Below are 26,564 nucleotides of genomic sequence, written 5' to 3'. Positions count from 1 at the left end.
CCAATACCTCCTCACACTCCTCTCCAATACCTCCTCACACTCCTCTCCAATACCTCCTCACACTCCTCTCCAATACCTCCTCACACTCCTCTCCAATACCTCCTCACACTCCTCTCCAATACCTCCTCACACTCCTCTCCAATACCTCCTCACACTCCTCCCCAATACCTCCTCACACTCCTCTCCAATACCTCCCCACACCCCTCTCCAATACCTCCTCACACTCCTCTCCAATCCCTTACACTCCTCTCCAATCCCTCACACTCCTCTCCAATCCCTCACACTCCTCTCAAATCCCTCACACTCGTCTTCAAATCCTCATACTCCCCTCTCCAATCGCGCCTCACTCTCCTCTCCAATCGCTCCTCACTCTCCAACCCCTCGCTCCTCTCCAACCCCTCCTCACACTCCTCTCCAATACCTCCTCACACTCCTCTCCAATACCTCCTCACACTCCTCTCCAATACCTCCTCACACTCCTCTCCAATACCTCCTCACACTCCTCTCCAATACCTCCTCACACTCCTATCCAATACCTCCTCACACTCCTCTCCAATACCTCCTCACACTCCTATCCAATACCTCCTCACACTCCTCTCCAATACCTCCTCGCACTCCTCTCCAATACCTCCTCGCACTCCTCTCCAATACCTCCTCACCTATACCTCTCCAATACCTCAATACCTCCTCACCTCACCTCACTCTCCAATACCTCCTCTCCAATACCTCACACTCCTCTACAACCCCGCACACTCCTCTACAACCCCTCACACTCCTGGCCAACCCCTCACACTCCTCTCCAACCCCTCACACTCCTCTCCAAGCCCTCACACGCCTCTCCAACCCCTCACACTCCTCTCCAATACCTCCTCACACTCCTCTCCAATTCCCTCCTCACATTCCTCTCCAATACCTCCTCACACCCCTCTCCAATACCTCCTCACACTCCTCTCTGCTCCAATCGGCCCTCACTCTCCGCTCCAATCGTCCCTCACTCTCCGCTCCAATCGTCCCTCACTCTCCGCTCCAATCGTCCCTCACTCTCCGCTCCAATCGGCCCTCACTCTCCGCTCCAATCGGCCCTGGGGTCACCCGTGGGAATCCCTCACCTCACATGGACGTGTGAGACATTTCGACATATTGAGTTAGATGCTGCACCTGCACATTCAGTTTCACAAAATTGTTACTGGCAATTTATCAGATGCACAAATGATGTAATCTACACAATGTATTTACTTCTGATAACATGTGAATGCATGTGCGTGCACACCCACACACACATACACACACAAACACACGTACAACCACACACATATATACACACACATACATACACACATACATACATTATAATATATATATATATATATATATATATATATATATATATATATATATATATATATATATATATATATATATATTTATATACATATATACAGTCGTGGCCGAAAATATTGGCGCCCTTGCACTTTTTTCAAATAATGCACCATTTCTCCACAACATTGTTGAAATTAAAAAATCTTTTGGTATCCACATATGTATTTCTTTGGTTTGCAGTGGAACAAAACAAAAAAAGCTGAAACAATTACTAAATTTTAGATTATTCCACACATAAATCCTAAAATGGACGATAATATTATTGGCACATTTTTTTTTTTTTTTGTACACAAGATCGAGGCTCGTGAAAGAGCTATCATTAATCACACAAAAAGACAAACCGACACACAAAACACAAAAAACAAGGGGAGCGGCAGACAAGATGGGGAGAGAGGGGGAAGGACACAAACACAACATTTGAGAGCAGGGACATCGGGAGGACTTGGGGGGAGGTGGGAGAGGAATAAAACATATGAACACTGCAAGGACTCTGGGGTGAATTACCGGGGGGTAGAAAAGTTCAAGGTTTTCGATGGGGGAAGATAAGAGATGGTGGTGAACAGCTGTTTTAAAGACCTGGAGGGAGGAGTGGGATTGAAGGGAGTGGGGGAGTTTGTTCCAGAGGCGGGAGAAAAGGGGAATGAAAGAGTGAAGGTGAGCAGAGAGCCTAGACTTTGGCAGTTTAACCATAAGAGGGTTGCAGGCAGATCTTGTGCGACCTGAAGGAATATTGGGGGGACAGAGCACAGAGAGAGCTGGGGGAGCAAGGCCGGAGAGGAGTCGGTAGAAGACAGAAAGACCACCAACCTGCCTGCGGTGAGTGAGTGAAAGGCCCTCGGAGTTGACTACATCGCAGGAGATTCCAATGATTCTGAAAGCTTTGGCCTCAACAGCGTGAAGCCGAGCAAGGTGTGAGGCAGGAGCACCAGCCCAGAGGGGGGAACAGTATTCCATTGAGATGCGGATGAAAGCCTTGTATGTGGTGAGGAGCTCAGGTGTGCCAAGGAAGGACTTCGCACGACGGAGGATGCCCAGTCAGCGACTGGCTTTGGAGGCCAGCTTGGAAATGTGGTTTTCCCAAGAAAGATCATGGCAGATAGTGAGATCCAAAAGCTTGAGCGACAGAACTTCTTGGAGAGGATTGTTGAGAAAGTAGATGGGAGGGTTGTCCAGTCGGTCCTTTCGGAGAGACATTGTAAGAGTGTGAGATTTGTCAGGATTGAAAGACATGTTCAACTTGTTTGACCAGTCTGTGATTTTGTCCAGGTCTGCAGAGAGTGAGGAGGCTGCAGACTGCCGATCTGAGGGATGAGGAATGGAGCGGCAGATAGTGGAGTCATCAGCAAAGAGATAGAGACATTTTAGAAGTTGTTAGAAATAATTAGATTTGAAGCAGGTGATTCTCCTTTACTTTGGAATTGAACTCACCTGTGGTGAGTTGCAGGTGCCTGCAACATAAAAATTACTCATTCAACCAGTTTGAATAGAGAAAAGGAGTCATTCTGCTGTTTTGTGTCACTGTGTGTACCGCAATGAGCGTGGAGAAAATAAAGAAAGCAAAGAATTGTCTGAGGAGGTCAGACACAATATTGTAGCCAAGCATGGACAATCCCAAGTTTACAAGTCAATCTCCAGAGGCCTTGATGTTCCTGTGTCCACCATACGCAATGGTATCAAGAAGTTTAAGGCCCATAGCACTGTAGCCAACCTCCTTGGATGTGGCCGCAAGAGAAAACTTGATCCAATATTGCAGCGAAGCATTGTTCGAATGGTGGAGAAAACACCTCGATCAACTGCCAAACAGATTCAAGTAGACCTTCAGACACAAGGTACGACAGTTTCAATTCACACCATCCGTCACCAACTCAAAGAAAGTGGGTTCTATGGGAGGAGACCCAGGAGGACCCCACTTCTGAGAAAGCCCGACTATAGTTTTTCCAAAACACACATGAATAAGACAAAATCCCTTTGGGAGAATGTCTTGTGGACAGATGAGACCAAATTAGAGCTTTTTAGTCATCTCTATGTCTATGTTTATGGAAAACAAAATGAAGCCTTCAAAGAAAAGAACACCTTCCCTACAGTTACACGTGGAGGAAGTTCAGTGATGTTTTGGGGTTGCTGTGCTGCTTCTGGCACTGGGTGCCTTGAATATACCAAGGCATTGTGGCATCATGAAATCATGAAATCATAAATGGCATCATGAAATCAGGATATACCAAGGCATTGTGGAGTGCAATGTTCAACCCAGTGTCAGAAAGCTGGGTCTCTGTCGAAGGTCATGGGTCTTGCAGCAGGACAATGATCCAAACACACTTCAAAAAACACCCAGGAATGGTTCAAGACAAAATGCTGGACTGTTCTGAAGTGGCCAGCAATGAGTCCAGATCTATATTCCATTGAACACCTGTGGGGAGATCTGAAAACAGCAGATGGGAGAAGGCACCATACAAATGTGGGAGAACTGGAACAGTTTGCACAAGAAGAGTGGGCTAAACTGCCAGTAGAGAGGTGTAGGAAGCTCATTCATGGCTACTGGAAGCACTTGACTGCAATTATTTTGTCCAAAGGCGGTGCTACCAAATATTAAGTCTAGGATGTCAATAACATTGCCGATGCCATTTTTATTTATTTTCTGATTTAAAAGGCAATATTAAGTTCTAAATCAAAAACAAAGGTTTTGTAATATTGACAGTGAAATAAAGAATTGTGGAGACCAAATACGTTTGTCAATTTCAACTTATTTTTAGAGAAAATTGTGGGTTATTTGAAAAAAGTGCAAGGGTGCAATATACATATATACATACAGTCGGACCCCGCTATTTGTGGGGGGATACGTTCCTGGAAAATCTGCGACAAGCAAAACCCACGAATAGCAGGGCATTGTTTCAATGGAAAAAGGGGGGATAGGTTCCTGAGTCGCGAAATCCGTGAATAGAGAGGACCAAACTGTGAATGGCGATGCAAGATTTGCAAATGGTAACGCAAATCCCGAGAATGTCGACGATAATCCGCGAAGGTCGATGAAAGTCCCGGAAATGGCAAGACAAAACCCGCAAATGTCGGCGTTAATCCGCAAATGTCGATGAAAGTCCCGAAAATGGCGAGACAAAACCCACGAATGTCGGCGATAATCCGAGAAGGTCGATGAAAGTCCCGGAAATGGCGAGACAAAACCCACGAATGTCGGGGATAATCCGCTAAAGTCAATGAAAGTCATGGAAATGGTTAGACGAAACCCATGTGTAATGAAATTGTATCTAAGTTGAACCCAGGTGTTATGCTCTCTCTAACCACTGAGAGGCGTCTATAAGAACTCGGACGGCCATCTCTCCGAAACATTCCTGTGACATTTAATCCGTGACACGTAGACTCGAATGGTGCGTATATGTAGATGATCCAGGCTTGCTTGCATTGATCGATAATTGCTGAACTTCCCCTTGATTCCATAATCCTGATATATTGCATGATTGTATCTTTACAGGATGTGGCCAGAGATCGAATTGTCATTAAACCTACTACTAGGTCAAAGTTGTGGATCTGATTTTCATTACAATTAATGACAATTCGTCTCGCCGTCCGAACGAGAACAAGAGGCGAATGAGAGCGACATGGCGGGACACAAAATGATCCACGTGCCGCTCTTCGCAGCCGACCCTCAAGCGGCGGATGCGGCCGCGGAGCTGACACATTGGCTGAAAACCTTGGATAACCAATTCAAGGCTCAGGAAGCTGCCGTCACGGATGAAACGAAATTAGACATACCACAAACAATGGTACACCACAACGTGTATCGGGCAATCGAACAATGTGCGACGTTCAAAGCCTCCGTGGCAGAGCTGAAGCGTATTTACATTAAAAAACGAAGCGCGGTCTATTCCCGGCATCTACTCGCAATACGACGACAACAGCCCATGGAGACTTTAGATCACTTCGCTAAAGAGCTCCGACGTCTGCTGACCGAGAGTGCCCCAGTGGTACGTACACATGAACAAGTTTGTGATGATCTTGTTCGCGATTCTTTCGTCGCCGGACTTAGGTCCCCAGTCGTCAGACAGAGACTTCTTGAAGAAGCCAATTTGACACTCACTGAAGCGCTACGGCTATCACACGTCTATACCCAAGCATGGGAACAATCCGACGCGTATGAACACCCATACGTCACGGCGGGGACATCTCGACAAACTCGACCGGGGAGAGCGACCGCCGAGGACGTGGCCGGCAGACTCCGATTCCGGCGGAGGTGCATCGGAGACCCCGGCCACTCCCGAGGAAGACCCTGATCCGGGCTTGACGGCAGCCACAGCCACTGGACCCAAGCCCGGAAGTAACGCTACGTGCTATTTCTGCGGGAACGGAAAACATCTCAGGTCTGTTTGCCCAGCTAGAGATGTGACATGTCATTTGTGCTCAAAGACAGGTCATTTTGCAAAAGTTTGCCGATCGACGTCACAGGGCAAACGAACCCGCTCGACGATGAATGAGCTTATTGCCGAGCCAGTGGGCCGAGCGAAGCGTGGGGAGCCTCGCCCGACTTTGGTGGGGATCGCACCTTCCCGTGTGCCCCTGGCTGTGCGCTCGACTTTGGTGAGATTCGTCGCGCCGAATAAACAAGTGGCGCAAACACGACAGAACGCGGTGCGACCGTCCTTGGCCGGCATTCTTCCGCCACCCTGCCAACTTCCCGGATCGGCCACCCGAACGGCTAATGTTGGCTTTGAAACTCCGCGCGTGACACGAGCGCCATCCGGAGGCTGCACGTATGAACTACAAGCTACTGCTACGGCATGGAAAACTTTAGCTGGCGTAGGATCCACACGCGAGGCACGAGCGCCTCGCCTAGATGACTCGATAACTGCAGGTCCACCTGGCCTGGCTCGTGCTATAATCCCACCTATGATCGAAGGATTTTTTGCTAATGCTTTGATCAATACAGGTTCCACAGATAGTTATGTTGATTATCGACTGGTGCAAAAACATGGATGGCCGATTCTTGGGACAAGACGCCGAATCTTTATGGCCTCTCAGGGGCTTAGGCTCAGCACCAAAGGGGAATGTCAACTGAAGCTTGTGATTAAGGGACGAATGTTTCCAGATGTGCATCTCATGGTCTTACCAGCATTATGTGCAGACGTTTTGCTAGGACATGATTTTCTCAAGCGACATGGACGGTTGGAAATGGAATTTGGTGGCACTGATACGCTTGCTGTGTGCGCTCTTGCAGGGATGGAAATTGAGCCGCTGTCGCTGTTCCCCAATATGACCACGGACTGTACACCTGTAGCGGTTAAATCGCGACGCTAGTCACGAGGTGACGCGCAATTCATTGCGGAAGAAACGGCCCAGCTATTTAAGCAAGGTATCATAGAACCTAGTCGGTCGCCATGGCGGGGCCCAAGTTCTAGTGGTACGAAGCGAAGCGCATCGCAAACGCATGGTAATCGACTATTCGCAGACGATTAATCGGTTTACACAGCTGGACGCCTACCCCCTTCCGGGAATGGACTCCCTGGTTCGTCAGGTGGCCCAGTATTCAGTCTATAGCACTCTCGATCTGCGTAGTGCGTATCATCAAATCCCCATCTCCGAGGCCGACCGCATCTATACCACGTTTGAATTGGGTCAAAGGTTATACCAGTTCACCCGGCTACCTTTCGGGGTCACGAACGGGGTCCCGTGTTTTCAGAGGGCTATGGACGACCTCATCGCTAAGGAGAACTTGACCGACGTCTTTGTATATCTGGACAATCTCATGGTTTGCGGGCATGACCAGGAACATCATGATGCTAATCTGAAGTGCTTCCTCGAGGTCGCGCAGAGGTATTGCTGAACTATGAATGAGGCTAAATGTCGTTACTCCGCTCGCACGATAGATCTTCTGGGGTACACCGTGACCCACGGCTTTGTTGCTCCAGATAAGGAGCGTCTGCGACCCTTGCTCGACATGGCCCCGCCCTGCGATCGTGCATCGCTGAAGCGTGCTCTCGGGCTGTTCGCTCATTATTCTAAGTGGGTACAAAATTTCTCCGTGAAACTCCGCCCACTTGTGGACTGCGAAGCGTTCCCCATAAGCCTTGCCGCCAAGGCTGCTTTCCATGGCCTTAAGTCTGACATCGCTGGCGCCGCTGTGGCGACGATTGACGAGAATAAATCTTTTGTTCTGGAAAGTGATGCATCGGATCATGCGATAGCAGCGACTCTCTCCCTGGGGGGGCGCCTGCGGCTTTCTTTTCGTGAACTCTCACCTCCGCTGAGTGGAGACATTTGTCTGTCGAAAAGGAGGCGTACGCGATCGTCGAGTCGATTCGGCGTTGGCATCCCTATTTGCTCGGATGATGTTTCCAAATTATCACGGACCAACAGAGCGTTGTGTTTATGTACGACACCCTGCATGCTCAACACATTAAGAATGAGAAAATCACTCGCTGGCGCATCGAACTCGCCGATTTCTGCTACACAATCAAATATAGCCCTGGGAGGGATAACCTGGTTGCCGACGCCTTATCGCGGCCGGCAACGTGTGCGGGCCTCATATCCTTGGAGGATCTGCGCGCTTTGCACGACACTCTGTGCCATCCCGGGGTGATGCGTTTCGCTCATTTTGTGTGTAGTCGTAACCTGCCCTACTCGGTTGAAGACGCTCGCCAGGTCTGTCGCAATTGTTCTGTATGTGCTGAACTCAAACCGCGTTTTTACAACCCTCCTATGGGGACACTGGTCCGAGCAACTAGGCCGTGGGAGAGATTGGCGATGGATTTCAAAGGGCCACTGCCGGTGTCACCGGCATCGAGTAACTCTCGTTATCTGCTCACTATCGTTGATGAGTTCTCGAGATTCCCTTTCGCTTTCACATGCGCAGATATGACGGCCGCCACGGTTATCCGGTGCCTGCAGAACTTGTTTTCTATGTTTGGGAATCCGGCCTACGTGCATACCGATCGAGGTGCGGTGTTCCTGTCCCAGGAGGTGAGGAGCTTCTTACTCCAGCATCATGTCGCTTCTAGCTATACCACTCCTTATAGACCGCAGGCGAATGGGCTGGTCGAACGCTTCAATGGTATTATATGGAGAGCTGTCACGCTAAGCCTTAGGTCCCTCGGCCGAGGCCTAGATAAATGGGCCTGGTCGCTACCTGCGGCACTGAACTTGATCAGGACTTTACTGTGTACGGCCACCAACCAAACTCCCCACGAACGGATGTTTCATCACCCGAGGAGCTCGGGTAGTATCCGACCTTTACCTAGTTGGCTTGCTGAGCCGGGGCCGGCCTACCTCAAATGTGCGGTTCGCATGAGCAAGTATGATCCACTAGTGGATAAGGTGCAAGTACTCCAAGCTAATCCCGAGCATGCTCGCGTGTTGATGGCAGATGGACGTGGGTCCACTGTCTCCGTACGCCACCTGGCCCCTTGCGGGGAAATCAACGAACCAATTTACGAGTCTATGGACTCTCCCGTTGCTCCGCCTATGGAGCATCTGCCAGCCATCTCGCCGCCAAATACATCCCAGCCTGTAGGCACTGTGGTGCCACCTTCGTCACCTGACTCAGGCGGCTACTCCGACGCGGGAGACTCCGGACTTGGGGATGTAGTACCCAGTAGTTTCCGGACCCGTGCTGGAAGTGAAATTCGTCGCCCCGATCGCTACGGATGGACCGACTGACATGGACTGACATTACTGCTCTACTATCGCTGCTGCGTGCATGATTCCTGCCTAGCTCAAGTGTAGTTCTAACGGCGGGGAGAATGTAATGAACCTAAGAATGTATCTAAGTTGAACCCACGTGTTATGCTCTCTCTAACCACTGAGAGGCGTCTATAAGAACTTGGACGGCCATCGCTCCGAAACATTCCTGTGACATTTAATCCGTGACACGTAGACTCGAATGGTGCGTATATGTAGATGATCCAGGCTTGCTTGCATTGATCGATAATTGCTGAACTTCCCCTTGATTCCATAATCCTGATATATTGCATGATTGTATCTTTACAGGATGTTGCCAGAGATCGAATTGTTATTAAACCTACTACTCGGTCAAAGTTGTGGATCTGATTTTCATTACACCGTGAATGTCTACAAAAATCCAAGAAGGTCGATGAAAGTCCCGGAAATGGCAAGACAAAACCTACCAATGTCGGCGATAACCCACGAAAGTCGATTAAAGTCGCGGAAATGGTTAGACGAAACCCGTGAATGTCGACAAAAATCAACGAAGGTCAATGAAAATCCACGAAGGTCGATGAAACTCCCGTGAATGTATGCCACGGCATAGTTTCAATTGGGAAAAGGGGGATACGTTATAGGTTCCTGGCGGTTCCTGATTCACAGATAAAAAAATTTTTTAAGTTTAAAATGTTTTCGACTGCAAATGCACATGATTACAGTTTCACAAAAAATGCTTACAAAAAAAAAACGACAACACCAAGTACCATTTCCAATTTATTGAAGGAATGCGCTTACAGTTTATTAAAAGTGCTGAACCAATACCATACCATGAAAGTAAAAAAAAAACAACACCATCATGTACCGTTTAAAATTTTTATTTTACAAACACATGCATGATGATGATGATTTTGGTGATGATGAATTAAAATCCCAAGAATTCCTCGAACTTTGAGGGAGACACAAATGATGTTGCAGCAAAATTGTGCACTAAGGGAGAGCCAGGAGAGGTAGGAGAAGGTGAGGACACTGGTGAGAATTCTGGTGATCTTGAGGTGGAGGGAGCAGGGCTGAAGAAATAGGTAATGGGGATCTGCCTCACACATAGCCCAACATTTCGATGCAGCTCTTTGTACAGGAGAAGCAAATCATCCAAGGTCCTCTTGAACTTTAACCTTGAACTTGAAAACCACATTTCCAAGCTGGCCTCCAAAGCCAGTCGCCGACTGGGCATCCTCCGTCGTGCGAAGTCCTTCCTCGGCACACCTGAGCTCCTCACCACATACAAGGCTTTCATCCGCAGCTCTATGGAATACTGTTCTCCCCTATGGGCTGGTGCTCCTGCCTCACACCTGGCTCGGCTTCACGCTGTTGAATCCAAAGCTTTCAAAATCATTGGAATCTCCCGCGATGAAGCTATCTCTGAGGGCCTTTCACTCACTCACCGCAGGCAGGTAGGTGGTCTTTCTGTCTTCTACCGACTCCTCTCCGGCCTTGCTCCCCCAGCTCTCTCTGTGCTCTGTCCCCCAAATATTCCTACAGGTCGCACAAGATCTGCCAGCAACCCTCTGATGGTTAAACTGCCGAAATCTCGGCTCTCTGCTCACCTTCACTCTTTCATTCCTCTTTTCTCCCGCCTGTGGAACAAACTCCCACACTCCCTTCAATCCCTCTCATCCCTCCAGGTCTTTAAAACAGCTGTTCACCACCATCTCTTATCTTCCCCCATCCATAACCTTGATCTTTTCTACCCCCACTAATTCACCCCAGATCCACCTTGTTTGAAATTCCAACTTATTTCCTGGAAATCCTGGCAGTGTCCATATGTTTATACCTCTCCCACCCCCCCCCCTTCACATGCCTCCCCCCCTTCACATGCCTCCCCCCCAAAGCCCTCTCCCTCCCACAGATCTCTCGATGTCTCCATGTCTCTCGGTCCCTGCTCTCAAATGTTGTGTTTGTGTCCTTCCCCCTCTCTCCCCATCTTGTCTACCGCTCCCGATGTTATTTGTTTTATGTGTCTGTTTGTCTTTCTGTGTGATTAATGTTCGCTCTTTCACGAGCCTCGATCTTGTATACAAAAAAAAAAAAAAACAAAAAAAAAAAAAAAAAAAAAAACTTGAGGTACCTCTCCACGACTGGGTCAGCGTGTTGCACCCTGTCGACAATCGCCCGCATGTCCTGCAGCATCTCGCCCAGGAACTGGATTGTGAGGTTGGACCTCGGCACCACTTCCTCATTACTGCCCGCCGCCACCTCCTCCTCCTCCTCCTCCTTGGAAACCTTGGGAATGGCGTCCATCTCGTGCTCGATGAGCAGGTTTAGGGAACGGTTCAGCATCATGGTTTTCAGCATAAAGTCCCTCGTCTGTGTGTTGTCCTCAATCCATATTCTGAGAGTCTTCTCCATCCTTTCCATGTGGACATTCCGGACATGGGTGACCACCTTCGTACTCGATACAGTGCTCGCTGAAGCTTTCTCATGAATGGCTTCTCCTTCTTCTGTATGTAGCGAACTGTGGATTCGTTGATGCCGTAATACTTGCCAACAGAGGCCGCACTCTCTCCTCTCGAAAGGCGGTTGAGCAGCTTCACTTTCTGGCTAAGGCTCATGACTTTCTTCCGCCTCTTGGTAGTCGATGCATCTCCGGCACTGGTCTTGCGCTTGGGAACCATGATTGAACGATGAGCAGAGCAAGTCAAAACCACAGGTCGAAGCAACGGGACGAAAATAATGATCGAGATCGAGGACACAATCTGTATATTATGTAGGACTGCGAGCATTGTGGGTATCTGCAGGAGCCCATTGTTTGTTGGGGATGTTATTGGGTGATGCCGTAGCGAGCCTATCTACAAATTTCAATAATATATTTAATGAAGCATTTGCATTCTATAACCCACGGAGAATGACTTGTTTTAGTCGCTGATGGAACATCCGCCAAAGCGTTTTCATTGTGTAACATCTCTGATGAAGCTTTACCATAAATTGCAAACTGTAATTGATTTAATGAAGCGTTTACATTCTATAATTTGCGAAGGATGACTTGTTTACACATCTGGTAGGATATCCTGCGAAGCTCGCTTATAGTACGGCTAAAATTCCCGCCGGCAAAAGCCATGAAGATGCAAAGCACACAGTAGTGAATGTACTGTATAAGCAGGTCATGAAATTTTATTTTGCACCCTTGAAAAACCGTGAATCCGCGGAACACAGCCACGAATATGGGGGGAAAAAAACCACGACTTTGCGGAACACAGCCGCGAAGAGAAAAAAAACCACGAATTTGCAGGACATTTTTCTGCGAATAGAGAAACATGTCACATTTTATCAACCGCGAATACATGGATTCCACGAGTAGCATGAATAGCGGGTTCCGACAGTATGTATATGTATGTATGTATGTATGTATATGTATATATATATATATACGTATATATATACAGCGCCGGCGTGCGCTGTAAAGCCAAATACAAGGAGCTGCCGGCTCCTCGCTTTCCGCCCGGAGTGGACCTGCTCGCTGTGCCCTGTGATCCCACCTGCTCATCCCTCCAAACGATTCCTACCCTTCCATCCATTTGCGTACGTGAGTTTGTTTTGTTCGTGCTGTCCTGGGTAGGTAATTAAGTCCGTATAAGCTAGTAATTTTCACTGTGTCACCTGCGTTTTCATGTCACCTGTAAATAATCGTGACTGCTCTTTTTGCTTATGTGTGTGTAAATAATAAACCCCGTTACTCTTCTGTACGTCTTCTTATTCTTCCTCTTTGCATTCGTCGTCTTAGTCTTTTCCCCATTGAATATCTGTGGCGCGATACGGCCAACGTTTGGGTGAATCGGGTTTAGTCGGAGAACAACTGTTCGGTCGCGGAGCCTCCGCTCGGCAAACATACCATCCTTAACCGCGTACCGTAACAATATATATGTATGTATGTATGTATATATATATATATATATATATATATATATATATATATATATATATATATATATATATATATATATATATATATATATATATATATATATATATATATATATATATATATATATATATATATATATATATATATATATATACGTATACATATATACAGTCACATGAAAAAGTAAGTACACCCGATGTAAAGTATTGACCTTTTCAACATATTTCAACATACAGCTATTTGATCTTCATTTCAACAATATTGATAGATAAAGGTGATATAATATAATAACAAATATCATGAAACATTTACATTTTGTAGTCCATTGTATAATTTAAATAAACATAAATGCAAATTTCGCATGTGGAAAAAGTAAGTACAACCCTTGGCTCCAATAGGTGGTATTGCCCCATTTGGTAGAAACAACCTCAAGTAGGCGTTTCTTATAACTGTCTACCAGTCTCTGACATCGACTGAGATAAATTTTTGCCCACTCCTCCATGCAGAATTCTTTGAGCTGTGCGATGTTTGAGGTGTTTCTTGCATGCACAGCTCGTTTCAAATCCCCCCACAACATCTCGATGGGATTTAGATCCGGGCTTTGACTTGGCCATTCCAGAACCCTCCATTTCTTTCTTTTCAGCCATTCCTTGGTGGATTTTCTGGTATGTTTAGGGTCATTGTCATGTTGCAATGTCCACTTTCAACTTTCCGACAGATGGCCTCACATTATCCTCAAGCACCCTCTGGTACAATGAAGAATTCATAGTGGATTCTATGATGGTGAGCTGCCCAGGCCCTGATGCAGCAAAGCTGCCCCCAAACCATAATATTTCCACCACCATGCTTTACAGTTGGTATCAGGTTCTTGTGGTTAAATGCTGTCTTTGGTTTTCGCCAAACATGTCTTCTGGTGCTGTGGCCAAATAGCGCTACCTTTGACTCATCTGTCCAGAGCACATTGTTCCAGAAGTGCTGGTCTTTGCCTCAGTGTTCATTGGCAAATGCAAAGTCTTGCATTAGTCTTGCCCTGATGTTCTTTCTGGACAGCAAAGGTTTTCTCCTGGCACACCTCCCATGTAGATCAAATTTGTGCAGCCTCTTTCTAATGGTAGACTCGTGCACTTTGACATCAACAGTGGCAAGAGCTACCTGTAGGTCCTGTAATGACATTCTGGGGTTCTTCGAGACTTCTTTCAGCATCTTGCAGTCTGCTCTCGGGCTGAACTTGCTGGGGCGGCCTAGCCTGAACAAGTTGGCAGTTGTTTGGAATCTTCTCCACTTGTAGATGATCTTCCGGACAGTCGAATTATTGATTTCAAATTGTTTGGAGATCTTTTTAAATTCCTTCCCAGACTCATAGGCATCTATTTTTCTCATCATCATCTATTTTTTTTTTTTTTTTTTTTTTTTTTTACTCATAGGCATCTATAACCTTCTTTCTGAAGGCCTCAGAGAGCTCTTTTGATCTCGGCATGGTGACGCCGCACACTTCAACAACAAAGAGCAAACCAAACTAAATGTCTGAGGTTTAAATAAGACAGGTTCCTCCAAGATCCTCTCTAACGATGTTCTAATCATTTGCACCTGAGCTGGTGCACCTGATTCTAATTTTAGGTATTTGAAGTAGTGATAAATGTAGGGGTGTACTTACTTTTTCCACATGCGAAATTTGCATTTATGTTTATTTAAATTATACAATGGACTACAAAATGTAAATGTTTCATGATATTTGTTATATTATATCACCTTTATCTGTCAATATTGGTGAAATGAAGATCAAATAGCTGTATGTTGAAATATATTGAAAAAGTCAAAACTTTACATGGGGTGTACTTACTTTTTCACGTGACTGTATATGTCCCTACTCATTTTTTTTTAACTTAAAATGCACAGACCAGACTTTCATTGTTATTATTTATTTTTCTCTCACTGTTGCAATTGCATTGCCTTTAACATGATTTGAAAACAAGGTTCTGGATGGAATGTAAAAAATTTTTTTGAATAGACATTGATGACTGCATATTTTATATACATATATCTACACATATACCCAAACATTGGGGCTTTGTTATTCATTATTTATAGGATTACTTAAGGATACCAACAGCCAAGAGGCAGTGGAGGGTATTTTGGATAGTCACGCCTTTGTCATATCTGCCTTGCACTAATGTCCCAAATCTATATGACTTTATTCGACTTAACATGGACATCAAAAATGACTGCATGGACTCATGTAACCATGTGCCACACCAACACTTGCTTTAAGGATCTTGATCAATAGGGAGAGCCTGCCCTGCATCCTTCCTGTTTCAGGATCTACTATTAGGGACTCGTGGAACATCTGCGCAATGTAAAATGTGACTTCAAGTCCTCAACTCCCCCCTCCTCCCAACCACAAGTCCTCAACCTCTGCCTCCCAACCACAAGTCTTCAACCCCTGCCTCTGCCTCCCAACCACAAGTCCTCACCCTCCCACTCCCAACCCTAAGGTGTCAATCCCCTCCATACTCTAAGCCTTCAAACAGTCTCCCACTCCTCCCTCCCCCCCCCCCCAACCTACCTACCTCAACACAACTCCACAACCACCCCTCCCCCCACCGGCACCAGAAGCCATTTCCTCCTCCAAAGCCAGAGGGGCAGGGGCGGGGGGAGGGGGGGGGCACAATCGTGTACGCCTCCAGGGACGGGGTGAGAGAGTGAGGTGCCCTCGACAGTGACTCTGGAGGCTATCTTTTCGGCCAACCGTGCCATCATCAGAGTGGTCACCATCACATTTATGGGATTATTCTCAAGACTGGGTTGGCATGCCACAAGTGTTTGTCTTGGCATGGCTCCTGGCCCCACTTGTCTGGTTTATCATGGATCCCATGGAGTGCCCCTTTGGCGGTGGTAGCCATCAGCGCTTCAGGGAGCTGTCTGTGACCCCCCACGATGCTACAGCGGGGTAAGCCGTTGATCTGGTCGCTGCACGGAGTAAGGGTCGTCTTCATGGAAACAGGGTCGTCATGGACAGGGTAAATTGAAGAGGCCCAGAAGGAGCAAGGTCAGACTATTACATGTTTTTCTGCTTTGTGTTCATTTATACCCTTTCTTTTTATCGCTTTACATTCTTTTTTGTTTCTGCTTTCTCGTATTCTGCAATTACACACAATTTAGCCTAATTTAGCCTATCAAGTGTAATTTCAAATAATCTATTCATTCAACCTACCAAGAAAGGCAGCTTGACCAGTGGACTCGATCAAGCCGTCACGTCTCCCATCACGTCCCATCTCAGACAGTCCTGATGGGTGCCCCGGTGAACTCTCCAGGAGAAGGTTCTTGCTCCGAGCTGCTCCAGCGACACGTAGAGGCAGTAATATGTTTAGCACAGTGTGTAAAAGGTAGAGTACATCAGGCTGCAGTAGTCTGGGAGAGTCTGGTACCAAGGAGACAGAATTTAAATGAAAAAATTATTGAAATAAACAATGTGAGGAGTATGCTGAGGTCTAATGGTGCAGAAAACAAACTTTAAGCTTTCATTTTCCATGCTGCAAGAACACCAGCATTACAAATACTCATTGGCCAATCTAACTCAGCAATCAACAAAGAATCAAGAATCCAAAAGTCGATTTCACACTGAAATGATTGCACGAGAGAGTAAGACTGAATGGATAATAGCCATCACATGAGAGGTTGCAAGCCCATCTGTCTTTAAAATAACACAGGCTTTGCTGTTGCTCTACTTCAATTTCATATTACTTTTACTTGAAATGATGTAACTTGCACTTTAGTACCAAAACAGATTTACCATCAAACAGAAAGGTGGCTATAGGAACGAAGGTAAGCATGTATGTGGCTAAAAAAAAATACAGGAAAATATCAGAAAAATTGAAACCATGCAGTTTTAGTTTACAAAAAGCAAAGCTGAAGGTCAGTTAGAACTAAAAAGAGAAAACAAGCAAACAAGAAAGACGTCATGCAGAACACAATACTTGCGAAATCCACAACCCCTCTACCCCCGCCCCCCCCCCAAAAAGTTGCCATGGAGACATCAAATTGTCCATTTAAGTAAGATTAAAATTGACAATCTTAATCATATCTTGGATCAATTGGATGAAAATTGATGATTTTAGAAGTTGGACCATGAGTTGAATAAGTTATTTATTTTTATTTTTCCCAAGAATAGTTATTTTTCCCAACTCTGTGACTCAATATGCAAATGCTGTTCAACTTTCAAGTCAATCGGATGAAAAATGACGATTTTAGATAGATGACCTCAAGATAACCTTTGACTTCAAAATCAATAGGCTTCTCAGTTGAGACTACCTCTACAACTTGGTAAAGTTTCATGATGATCAGTTGGGAATTGTGACTTGTAGGCGAGTGACAAACAAACAAACACACAGACAAAATGAAAAATCACTCATAGAGCGACACTTGGCAAAAGAGAACAAAGTAGAATGGCACACAGTAGAGCATCCTTTTGACCTCACAAAATAAATTGGTTGTTTAATTGTGTGACCTGATATGCAAATCGTCTTCAAAGTTAAAGATAATCGGATGAAAACTGACAATCTTTGAAATTCGGCCTATGTTGACCTTTTGACCTATGTTGACCTCAAAAATAGTTGGTGGTTGGTTCCAGTAAGCTGATATGCAAATCCTATTCAGATTTCAAGTCAATTGGATAAAAATTGAGGATTTTAGAAATTTGAAATAAGTACCTAGTTGACTGTCAGCCTATGTTTAACTTTTTGCCTATTTTGATCTCAAAAATAGTTGTTGCTTGAATGCAGTTCACCGATATAGAAATCTTATTCAAATTTCAAGTCAATCTGATGAAAATTGATGATTAAAATTTTTTGAAATGGTTGTTGACCTACCTATGGTCTATGTTGACCTTTTGGCCTATGTTGACATCAAAAATAGTTGGTAGTTGAATTCAGTTAGCTGATATGAAAATCCGATTCAAATTTCAATAAAAATTGAGGATTTTAGAAATTTAAAAAAGGTGATTGACCTTAGGCCTATGATGACCTTTTAGCCTATGTTGACCTCAAAAATTGTTGTTGGTTGAATTCAGTTAGCTGATATGAAAATCCTATTCAAATTTCAAGTCAATTGGATGAAAATTGAGGATTTTAGAAATTTGAAAAGGTTGATGACCTTTTGACCTATGTTGACCTTTTGGCCTTTGTTGATCTCAAAAATAGTTGGTGGTTGAATTCAATGATCAAGTATGTAAATCCTTTTTAAATTTCAAGTCAATCAGGTGAAAATTGATGATTTTAGAAATTTAGCCAATGTTGACCTTTTCAGCTTTAGACTTTATAAATTTAGCCAATGTTGACCTTTTCAGCTTTAGACCTCAAAAATATTTGGTGGTTGAATTAAGTGACCGGATATGCAAATGCTGTTCAACTTTCCATTCAATCGGATGAAAATTTAGGATTTTCGAAATCCCACCTAAGTTGTTGACCTTGGGCCTATGTTGACCTAAAAAATAATTGGTGGTTGACCTGATATGTGACCTGATAATCAGTGACCTGATATGTAAATCCTCTTCAAATTTCAAGTCAATTGGGTGAAAATTGAGGATTTTAGAAATTTGTCAAAGTTGTTGAGCTTAGCCTATGTCGACCTTTTGACCTCACAATCAATAGGCTTCTTCCTTATGAACAACTCCACCGTTTGGTGAAGTTTCATAAAGATAGGTTTAAAATTGTGACTGGGCAATCAGACAGAATAACGCACAAGACCGACCAATATACTCGAAAAAGCTTCGATTTTCGCAAGTAACAAACAGACAGGGGTTAAAACGTAACCTCCATCCACCTTCTGTGGTGGAAGTAAAAATCTGAAATTTGACAAGTCAATGAAATATGTCGTGGACATCTGAAATTTGAGTGAAAAAAAATAAACAAGATATGAAAATTATTTGGACTAAAATAATCAGGCTGAGGTTGAACGAAGCGAGGTTGAGGCCGTTTATTCCTGCTACGTAAAACGCCCTGCAGCCCATGCCTGCAGAAAACTATTTTTTTGGAATGCGGATCGCATTTTCCATCCAATCATGATGTCAATTTGTTCAAAACTTCTCCATGGGTAGGCATTCCTATGTTGAAAGTTTTGTGTCAATCGCTCAAGCGGTTCTGGAGGAAACAAATTAAAAAGCGCAGGTGAAAAAGTGAGAGTGTAAGAAAAAAGTGAGGACTTCAGCCGACGTTCCACAGCATGGTCAAGGATGGTGGTGGACGCCTCCGACTAGTAATCCGAAAATAATTGAAACATTAAAACAAAAAAATTGGTCACAGTTATTGTTTCAATATACGTGATAAATGTACAATGAAAAATAAAAAAATAACCTTAACAACTCTCCTGGAAACATATAAAGACGCTCATAAACCTCAAAAAATCTTTACTTTGAAGTACTTGCTCTTCCTTGATGTTGACAGTGAAATATATCTTTATGGCTCCTTCCCTCGGGCATCAGAAGCATTGCAGGATTTGTGGGTCTATATTAATTCAGCTGTGGGTGTGATGAAACTAGTTCTCCATGTGCACACTTTATATTTGAGCACAGTCCTTGACACCTCGGCTTCCTATTGATCCATAAGTAGAGGTTGTAAGTGCAAAGCTTTGGAGTGACATAACCTTTTGTTGAAGAAGATGCAACTGCTCTTGAAATGACACATTTTCATCTTGTCATAGGCACTGTTATTATTTTGCAGATTTTTGTTTTCAATGCTATTCTATGTCTTTGCTTTCACTCCATAACCCCCCCCCCTTCCTCACCTGTTTTACATTTTATTTTCTTGTTCACATTCAATGTTCTTCAGAAATGATGAAATGTTGCCAAGCAGAAAGGAAGTCATAAATCAATTCCAAGGATGAGATCATTACTGTATCCCACTTCCAATCTCTGCTGCTATTTGTCTCAATTTCGCTTGCTTGTCTATTTAAATGTTTTATACCTTATCTCCCCCTTTGTTATATTCACAGCTTTTTATGTAATAAAATATTTTTATGTAATAAAAAAGACAACAATATAAAGATGAGAAATTTAGTAAGTTGTTGAAAACAACCAATATTAAGCATTCTTAATCATCAGGTACGAGTGTGACATATAAAGATATTTTTTAAATTGACCACATGTCCAGAATTTCATGTAGTGTGACTTAGGTTTACAAATTTTGTTTGATTGGGTATTATGTGTAGATCAGTGGCAAAAAAATCTCAATACAAGTACAGATACATTCAAAGTACACCGCCCCCATGCCAAATAAATAAATAACATCCTCGAGCGCATAGAGACTGTATTGGGTGGAAGAGGTGTACAATAAATGATTGATTAATTGCATAATTAAAATCAATAAATAAGGAATCATAAAATATTTTCTTAATCAATTGGCTAAAAGCATACCTAAACCACCAGTGCTTCATCTGAAGCTGTAACTTTTTGAAAATGAAATGTCATTAATTGGAAAAAAATTAAATAATTAATTGATTAATTAATAAATAATTAATCGATTCATCGATAAATCAAAAATAGACTTTACAGCCACATCACTTGGTCACTGTCATGACCAAATATCAGTTTCCTAGCTCAAAGGATGGCTGAGATATCGCCCAGACAAACAAACAAACAAGATAACAAGCAAACAAACAAACAAACAAACAAACAAGAAGACGTCATGTAGAACATGATACATGCAAAATCCCCCCCCCCCCCCCCAAAAGTTTTCCATTGATACAGCAAATTGTCCATTTCATGAAGATTAAAATTTACAATCTTGATCAAAGCTCGGGTCAACAGGATGAAAAATGACGATTTTTTACAAGAAAAATGATGACTTTGGAAGGTTGACCTTGAGTTGACCTTTGACCTTTTGAGCTCAAAAATAGTTAGTTTCCCTATTTAGTGACTCAATGTGCAAATGCTGTTCAATTTTCAAGTCAATCTTATGAACATTGAGGATATTAAAAATTTGGCCTATGTTGACCTTTTGGCCTATGTTGACCTCAAAAATAGATGGTGGTTTGAATTCAGTGACCATATATATAAATCCTCTTCGAAGTTCAAGTCAATCAAATGAAAATTGGTGATTTTAGAAATTTGGCCTATGTTGACCTTTTGGCCTGTGTTTACCTAAAATATAATACGTGGTTGAATTCAGTGACCAGATATGCAAGTCCTCTTCAAATTTCTAGTCAATTAGATGAAAATTGAGGATTTTAGAAATTTGGCCTATGTTGACCTTTTGGCCTATGTTGACCTCAGGTATACTTGGTGGTTGAATTCAGTGACCATATATGCAAGTCCTCTTCAAATTTCAAGTCAATCGGATGAAAATTGAGGATTTTTGAAATTTGGCCTATGTTGACCTTTTGTCCTATGTTGACCTCAAAAATACTTGGTGGTTGAATTCAGTGACCAGGTATGCAAGTCCTCTTCAAATTTCAAGTCAATTGGGTGAAAATTGAGGATTTTAGAAATTTGGCCTATGTTGACCTTTTGGCCTATGTTGACCTTTTGGCCTACGTTGACCTCAATAATACTTGGTGGTTGAATTCAGTGACCATATACGCAAGTCCTCTTCAAATTTCAAGTCAATTGGATGAAAATTGAGGATTTTAGAAATTTGGCCAAAGTTGGTGACCTTTGGCCTATGTTGACCTTTTGACCTATTGACCCCAAAAACAACAGGCTTCTTGCTTTTGGCCAACTCTACCATTTGGTGAAGTTTCGTGAATATCGGTTGAAAATTGTGACCTGTAGGCCGGTGAAAAACAGACAAACAGACAGACAGACAGACAGACAGAACCACAAACACAACCGACCAATATACTTGAAAAATCTTCGATTTTGCAACTAACAGGAAAGAAATCGGAGTGAAAACTGAGTACTCCCTTTTAGCGCGCGTCATTGCCGGGCCCCCTTTGGTGCCCGGCAATGACGTCATGCAGCGCCTGGAGATGGCACAGGAAAGGAGCGGTATACAATAATCCATTTTAAATTCAGGTTTCAACACAGCAAAATGTGAAAAAGTCAAGGGGTGTGAATAAATACCTACCTCTATCTGGCTCCAATGACTCCTATCACCTACCAACACACTTTCCCTGTTCGAACCCGCTTATCCTCATATTGTGGCGGACACAAAAGCCCACTGGCGTGGTGACATCATTCCACGCACCAAGTGGGCGGTGGCCACGCCCGAGGGGTAGGCGTGGCCTCATGATATACACCGGGCGACCAGCCCGGAGCATTTTCAGTGTTACAGTGTAGTCTTACAATAAAGACGTTGATATGTTACCGCTTGTCCGCTTCCTCCTTGCTCACAAGCAGCGCGCGTAACGCCGCGCTTTACTGGTGACCCTCGACGTTGGATCTGCCGGAGCGATCCTTCCACACGCGACGCCATCGCCATGGCCGACTTCGTCAAACTTCCGGAATTTTGGGAGGCTCAGGCCGAAGTCTGGTTCGTCCAGGCCGAAGCCCAATTTCAGCTTCGGCGCCTCACCGGCGATGACTATTGCCACGTCGTCGCCTCCCTCGGGCCCGGCACGGCCGCTCGAGTTGTGTCCGTCCTTCGCCACCCACCGAAAGGCCACAAGTACGAGGCACTCAAGCGGCTACTCCTAGCCACGTTCGGCCTCACGGACGACGCACGGGCCGACCGCCTCCTGGATCTCCCCGAGCTCGGTGAGACGCGCCCGTCGGTCCGAATGGACCATATGCTGTCACTGTTGGGCGACGAAGCCCCCGGTTCGCTATTCCGGGCGCTTTTCCGGCGCCAACTTCCAGCGCAGGTTCGCCTCGACAAGTTTGTCTGGCATGGCCTCCGGAAGGCCGTCCGCGGCTGGGCCAGGACGTGCCTCGCGTGCCAGCGTGCCAAGGTGCACCGGCACACCCAGGCCCCGTTGGCCCCGTTCACGGTGCCGGAACGCCGGTTTGACCACGTCCACGTGGACCTGGTGGGACCTCTGCCCCCCTTGCGGGGTTTCACCTACGTCCTCACCATGGTGGACCGCACCACCCGGTGGCCGGAGGCCGTGCCCTTGGCGTCGACAACGGCGGCCGATGTCGCGCAGGCTTTCATCGCCACCTGGGTCGCCCGGTTCGGCGCCCCCTCAGACATCTCATCCGACCGCGGCCCCCAGTTCACCTCGGAGCTCTGGGGGGCGGTTGCGCAGGGGCTCGGGGTCCGGCTGCACCGAACCACGGCCTACCACCCCCAGGCTAACGGCCTGTGTGAGCGATTTCACCGCTCATTGAAGGCCGCGCTCCGGGCCACCCTCCGCGACGGCGGCTGGGTCGACAGGCTCCCCTGGGTCCTGCTGGGCCTCCGGACGGCGCCCAAGGAGGACCTGCGCGCATCCGCGGCGGAGTTGGTCTTCGGGCAACCGCTGCGGGTGCCGGGCGAGTTCCTCCCCGACTCCACGGCACCATGGTCCGCGGCACAGCAGCGCTCCGCTCTGCAAGAGACCGCCCAGAGGTTCGCCCCGGTGCCAACGGCATGCCACGGGCACCCACCGACGCACGTCGCCCCGGAGCTTCGCACGGCGGAGTACGTCTTCGTCCGCCACGATGCCCATCGGACACCACTGCGGCCCCCGTACGACGGGCCTTTCCGCGTGCTGGAGACCGGGGCGAAGCACTTCACCCTGGACATCGGCGGTACTCCTGACCGCGTTTCGGTAGACCGCCTCAAGCCGGCCCACCTCGATGTGGACCATCCACCGCCAGTGGCCCGACCCCCACGTCGGGGCCGCCCTCCTGCGGGCGGACCCCGGCACCGCCCAGCCCCGCCGCCCCCCGGTCCTGCACCCATCCCAGGGGCAGCCAGGGGCATCCCACCTGGCATCCCTGCACCCCGGACGCTGCCGATCGCCAGGGGGCGCTTCGGCCGGGTCATTCGTCTGCCCCGCAAACTGGCCCTCCAGGTGCGCGGGAATTCTGGGGGGGCGCGTGTGGCGGACACAAAAGCCCACTGGCGTGGTGACATCATTCCACGCACCAAGTGGGCGGTGGCCACGCCCGAGGGGTAGGCGTGGCCTCATGATATACACCGGGCGACCAGCCCGGAGCATTTTCAGTGTTACAGTGTAGTCTTACAATAAAGACGTTTATATGTTACCGCTTGTCCGCTTCCTCCTTGCTCACAAGCAGCGCGCGTAAGGCCGCGCTTTAATATCTCTGCTGCTGGGAAATTTGTTTAGACATAGTAGCCGAGGGGGGTATGGCTGGCAAGCAAACTCACCTCTGTTTCCAGACCCCACTCCAAGCACGAAAGGGATGAGAAGATTGAGCAACATCCCTTCACGACGCTCGTTGTTTGTGAATGGAGAGATGACAAGGTTTAAGGGAAAGTCATCTTTCAGTGCCTGAAATATCAACAGCATGAATTAAACAGATGATATTTACACAAAGCCCGAGTTTTAAAATTGACTTATACAGGTATGTTATGGGGATAGGGAGGATATCTGCACATTTATGCAGGCTTGATAGGCCTAATGGCATCCTCCTGAGTTGAAATTCCTCGTAATGTGCTGATCCTCTTGAACAAGAATATGAACACATTTCACCATAAAAACGTTTGTTCATAGATTTTCTGTGATGATTATTTTCTGCAAGGTAATTGTCTGTGCAATATAGGTGCAATAATATGGAAAATGACTTATTTTTAGTCTCGCCCTGAAGGAGATGCGAGACTATAGCAATGCGCGCGCGTGTGTGTGTGTGTGTGTGTGTGTGTGTGTGTGTGTGTGTGTGTGTGTGTGTGTGTGTGTGTGTGTGTGTGTGTGTGTGTGTGCGTGTGTGTGTGTGTGTGTGTGTATTTTCGCTTTTAAAATGGTTTTCTCTGCAACCGCTTATCCGATCGATGCAAAACTTTAATGATCATTATCGATTAATCGATCAATGCTCCACATGGATAATATTTTATTGCTAACTCTGACATCATAGGTCACATATTATGACAGCCATATGGGATTAAAGGGAAGATATTGGACATCATTTTCTCCGAAACCACTCAACAAAAAAAATTGAAACTTGGCAAATATCATCTCCCCATGGGGTATATAGGGTGCTAACGATGACATCATCGGTGAAGTGGTATTCCAGCCATAATTAGTTGAATGGAAAACTTTATCCACAAAATCTGAAACTTCATATATCTCATCTATAATCTGATTTGAGTGAAGAATTAAAGTTATGGTGAATTTAAAGAATTAAACCCATGCCAAGAAACTCTGTGACATAATAGGGTACATGCATGATATGGGTATATGGGCCATAATAGCAGTGGGCCATAATAGTAGTGTCTTCTGTTAACGATGGTATTTTTGTTCAGAATGAACGTGTGAGGTGAGACTATGTGCTCTACGAGGGCCGTTCTAGTTTATATAAGATTATTATGAGCCATTATTATGCCTTTGCACAATTTCAGGGCTGGGTCGTGTGGTTCCACTAGCAGGTCTACCTACCTGCGCACCTCCGCCACTGAAGTCGCCACCCGAGCTTACCAAGGCTCATAATGGAGCTGCCACTCCCACACGCATGGACATACTGATGAGACAACCACTTAACACAGCCACTGAGCTTGAGGAAAGTGTGCCACATCCACATCACATACTCTGGGCACGGGTAACATCACAACAATGGCGCAGCTTTTCTCACCACACTGAGCGGAGCATTTTCTCAGGAGTAATTTCCTCTTCCCCATGGATGCTAACCATAGGGATTGTCCATGCTCTATCCTTCCTTGTAAATGCTGAACATCAAGCAAGGAAGCAGCACGTACCATTTTTAAAGTCTTTGGTATGACTCAGCCGAGTTTGAACCCCAGGCTCGGAGCAGATGCTCTAACCATAACACCACTGGGTCTGGACTTTGTGCAAATCTAAAGAATTTTTGAAAGATAAGATATTGCTGTGGTTCTAGGAACCGGCCCCAAGGCATTAGCAAACACAAGGTCCCTCAGTGTAGTTCTTTCCATAATATAAGACTAGAGTAGTCCCTTCCCCTTGTGTAGTGGGTTGAATGTGATACAATGCGTTGGTGAGCGTTAGAGGGGCTTTCCCCCTTTTTCCTTGGGGTTAATTGTAAATCCTATATGAGCTTTGTGGCGCGCACTTGCATATCCCGCCAAAATGTGGTTTGAATCGTGTGCCAGAACCCAACAGCCACTTTCCTTTATCCCCCCCTGCCCCCCCCCCCCCATGATCTTTTACACAGCTCCATAACTACATTGCATTTACCAAGAATTAATATACTTATTTACACTTGGTTTTATTATTCATTGGAGTTTACATTGCATTAAGACATACAAGCTGTTCATTGCTCCCCGACCCGAGAACCCCACAACCCAATAACTATGACTTCATCTCAACCACCCTGTTTACTCGCATTCATCTAACCACATCACAGACACCGCTGCCAACTTGGAAGCGCAAAGGGAAAGGTGTAAGGAGCAGCCTCAGTAATGTGCAAACTCTCCCCCTCCAAACCTCGAGAAACACAAGAACAAATAGGCGCTAATTGGCCATTAGCTTCTCATAGACACCTACTTGCTCCATTCCTTCGCACCAGCAATTAAGAGCTTCCAGCATTTGCCCC

At 45.7% G+C, this 26,564-nt stretch overlaps 1 protein-coding gene across 1 annotated transcript in view; it reads right to left on the bottom strand.

Moving 5' to 3' along the window:
• UNC80 (unc-80 subunit of NALCN channel complex) overlaps window positions 1–26,564 on the bottom strand; it is a 502,852-nt gene that overhangs the window by 79,008 nt on the left and 397,280 nt on the right. Inside the window, exons 55-56 of the mRNA XM_078779534.1 lie at window positions 24,208–24,331; window positions 16,176–16,382 (exon numbers count right to left, since the gene is read on the bottom strand). Of these exons, the coding sequence (XP_078635660.1) occupies window positions 16,176–16,382; window positions 24,208–24,331 (331 nt within the window). The remainder of the gene's footprint in view (window positions 1–16,175; window positions 16,383–24,207; window positions 24,332–26,564) is intronic.

The sequence above is a fragment of the Myxine glutinosa genome, chromosome 1, assembly GCF_964187855.1.
Source record: "Myxine glutinosa chromosome 1, kmMyxGlut1.1, whole genome shotgun sequence".
NCBI classification, from domain to species: domain Eukaryota; kingdom Metazoa; phylum Chordata; class Myxini; order Myxiniformes; family Myxinidae; genus Myxine; species Myxine glutinosa.
Note: the sequence above shows the minus strand (reverse complement) of the source record. Positions and strands in the feature narration are given on the sequence as shown.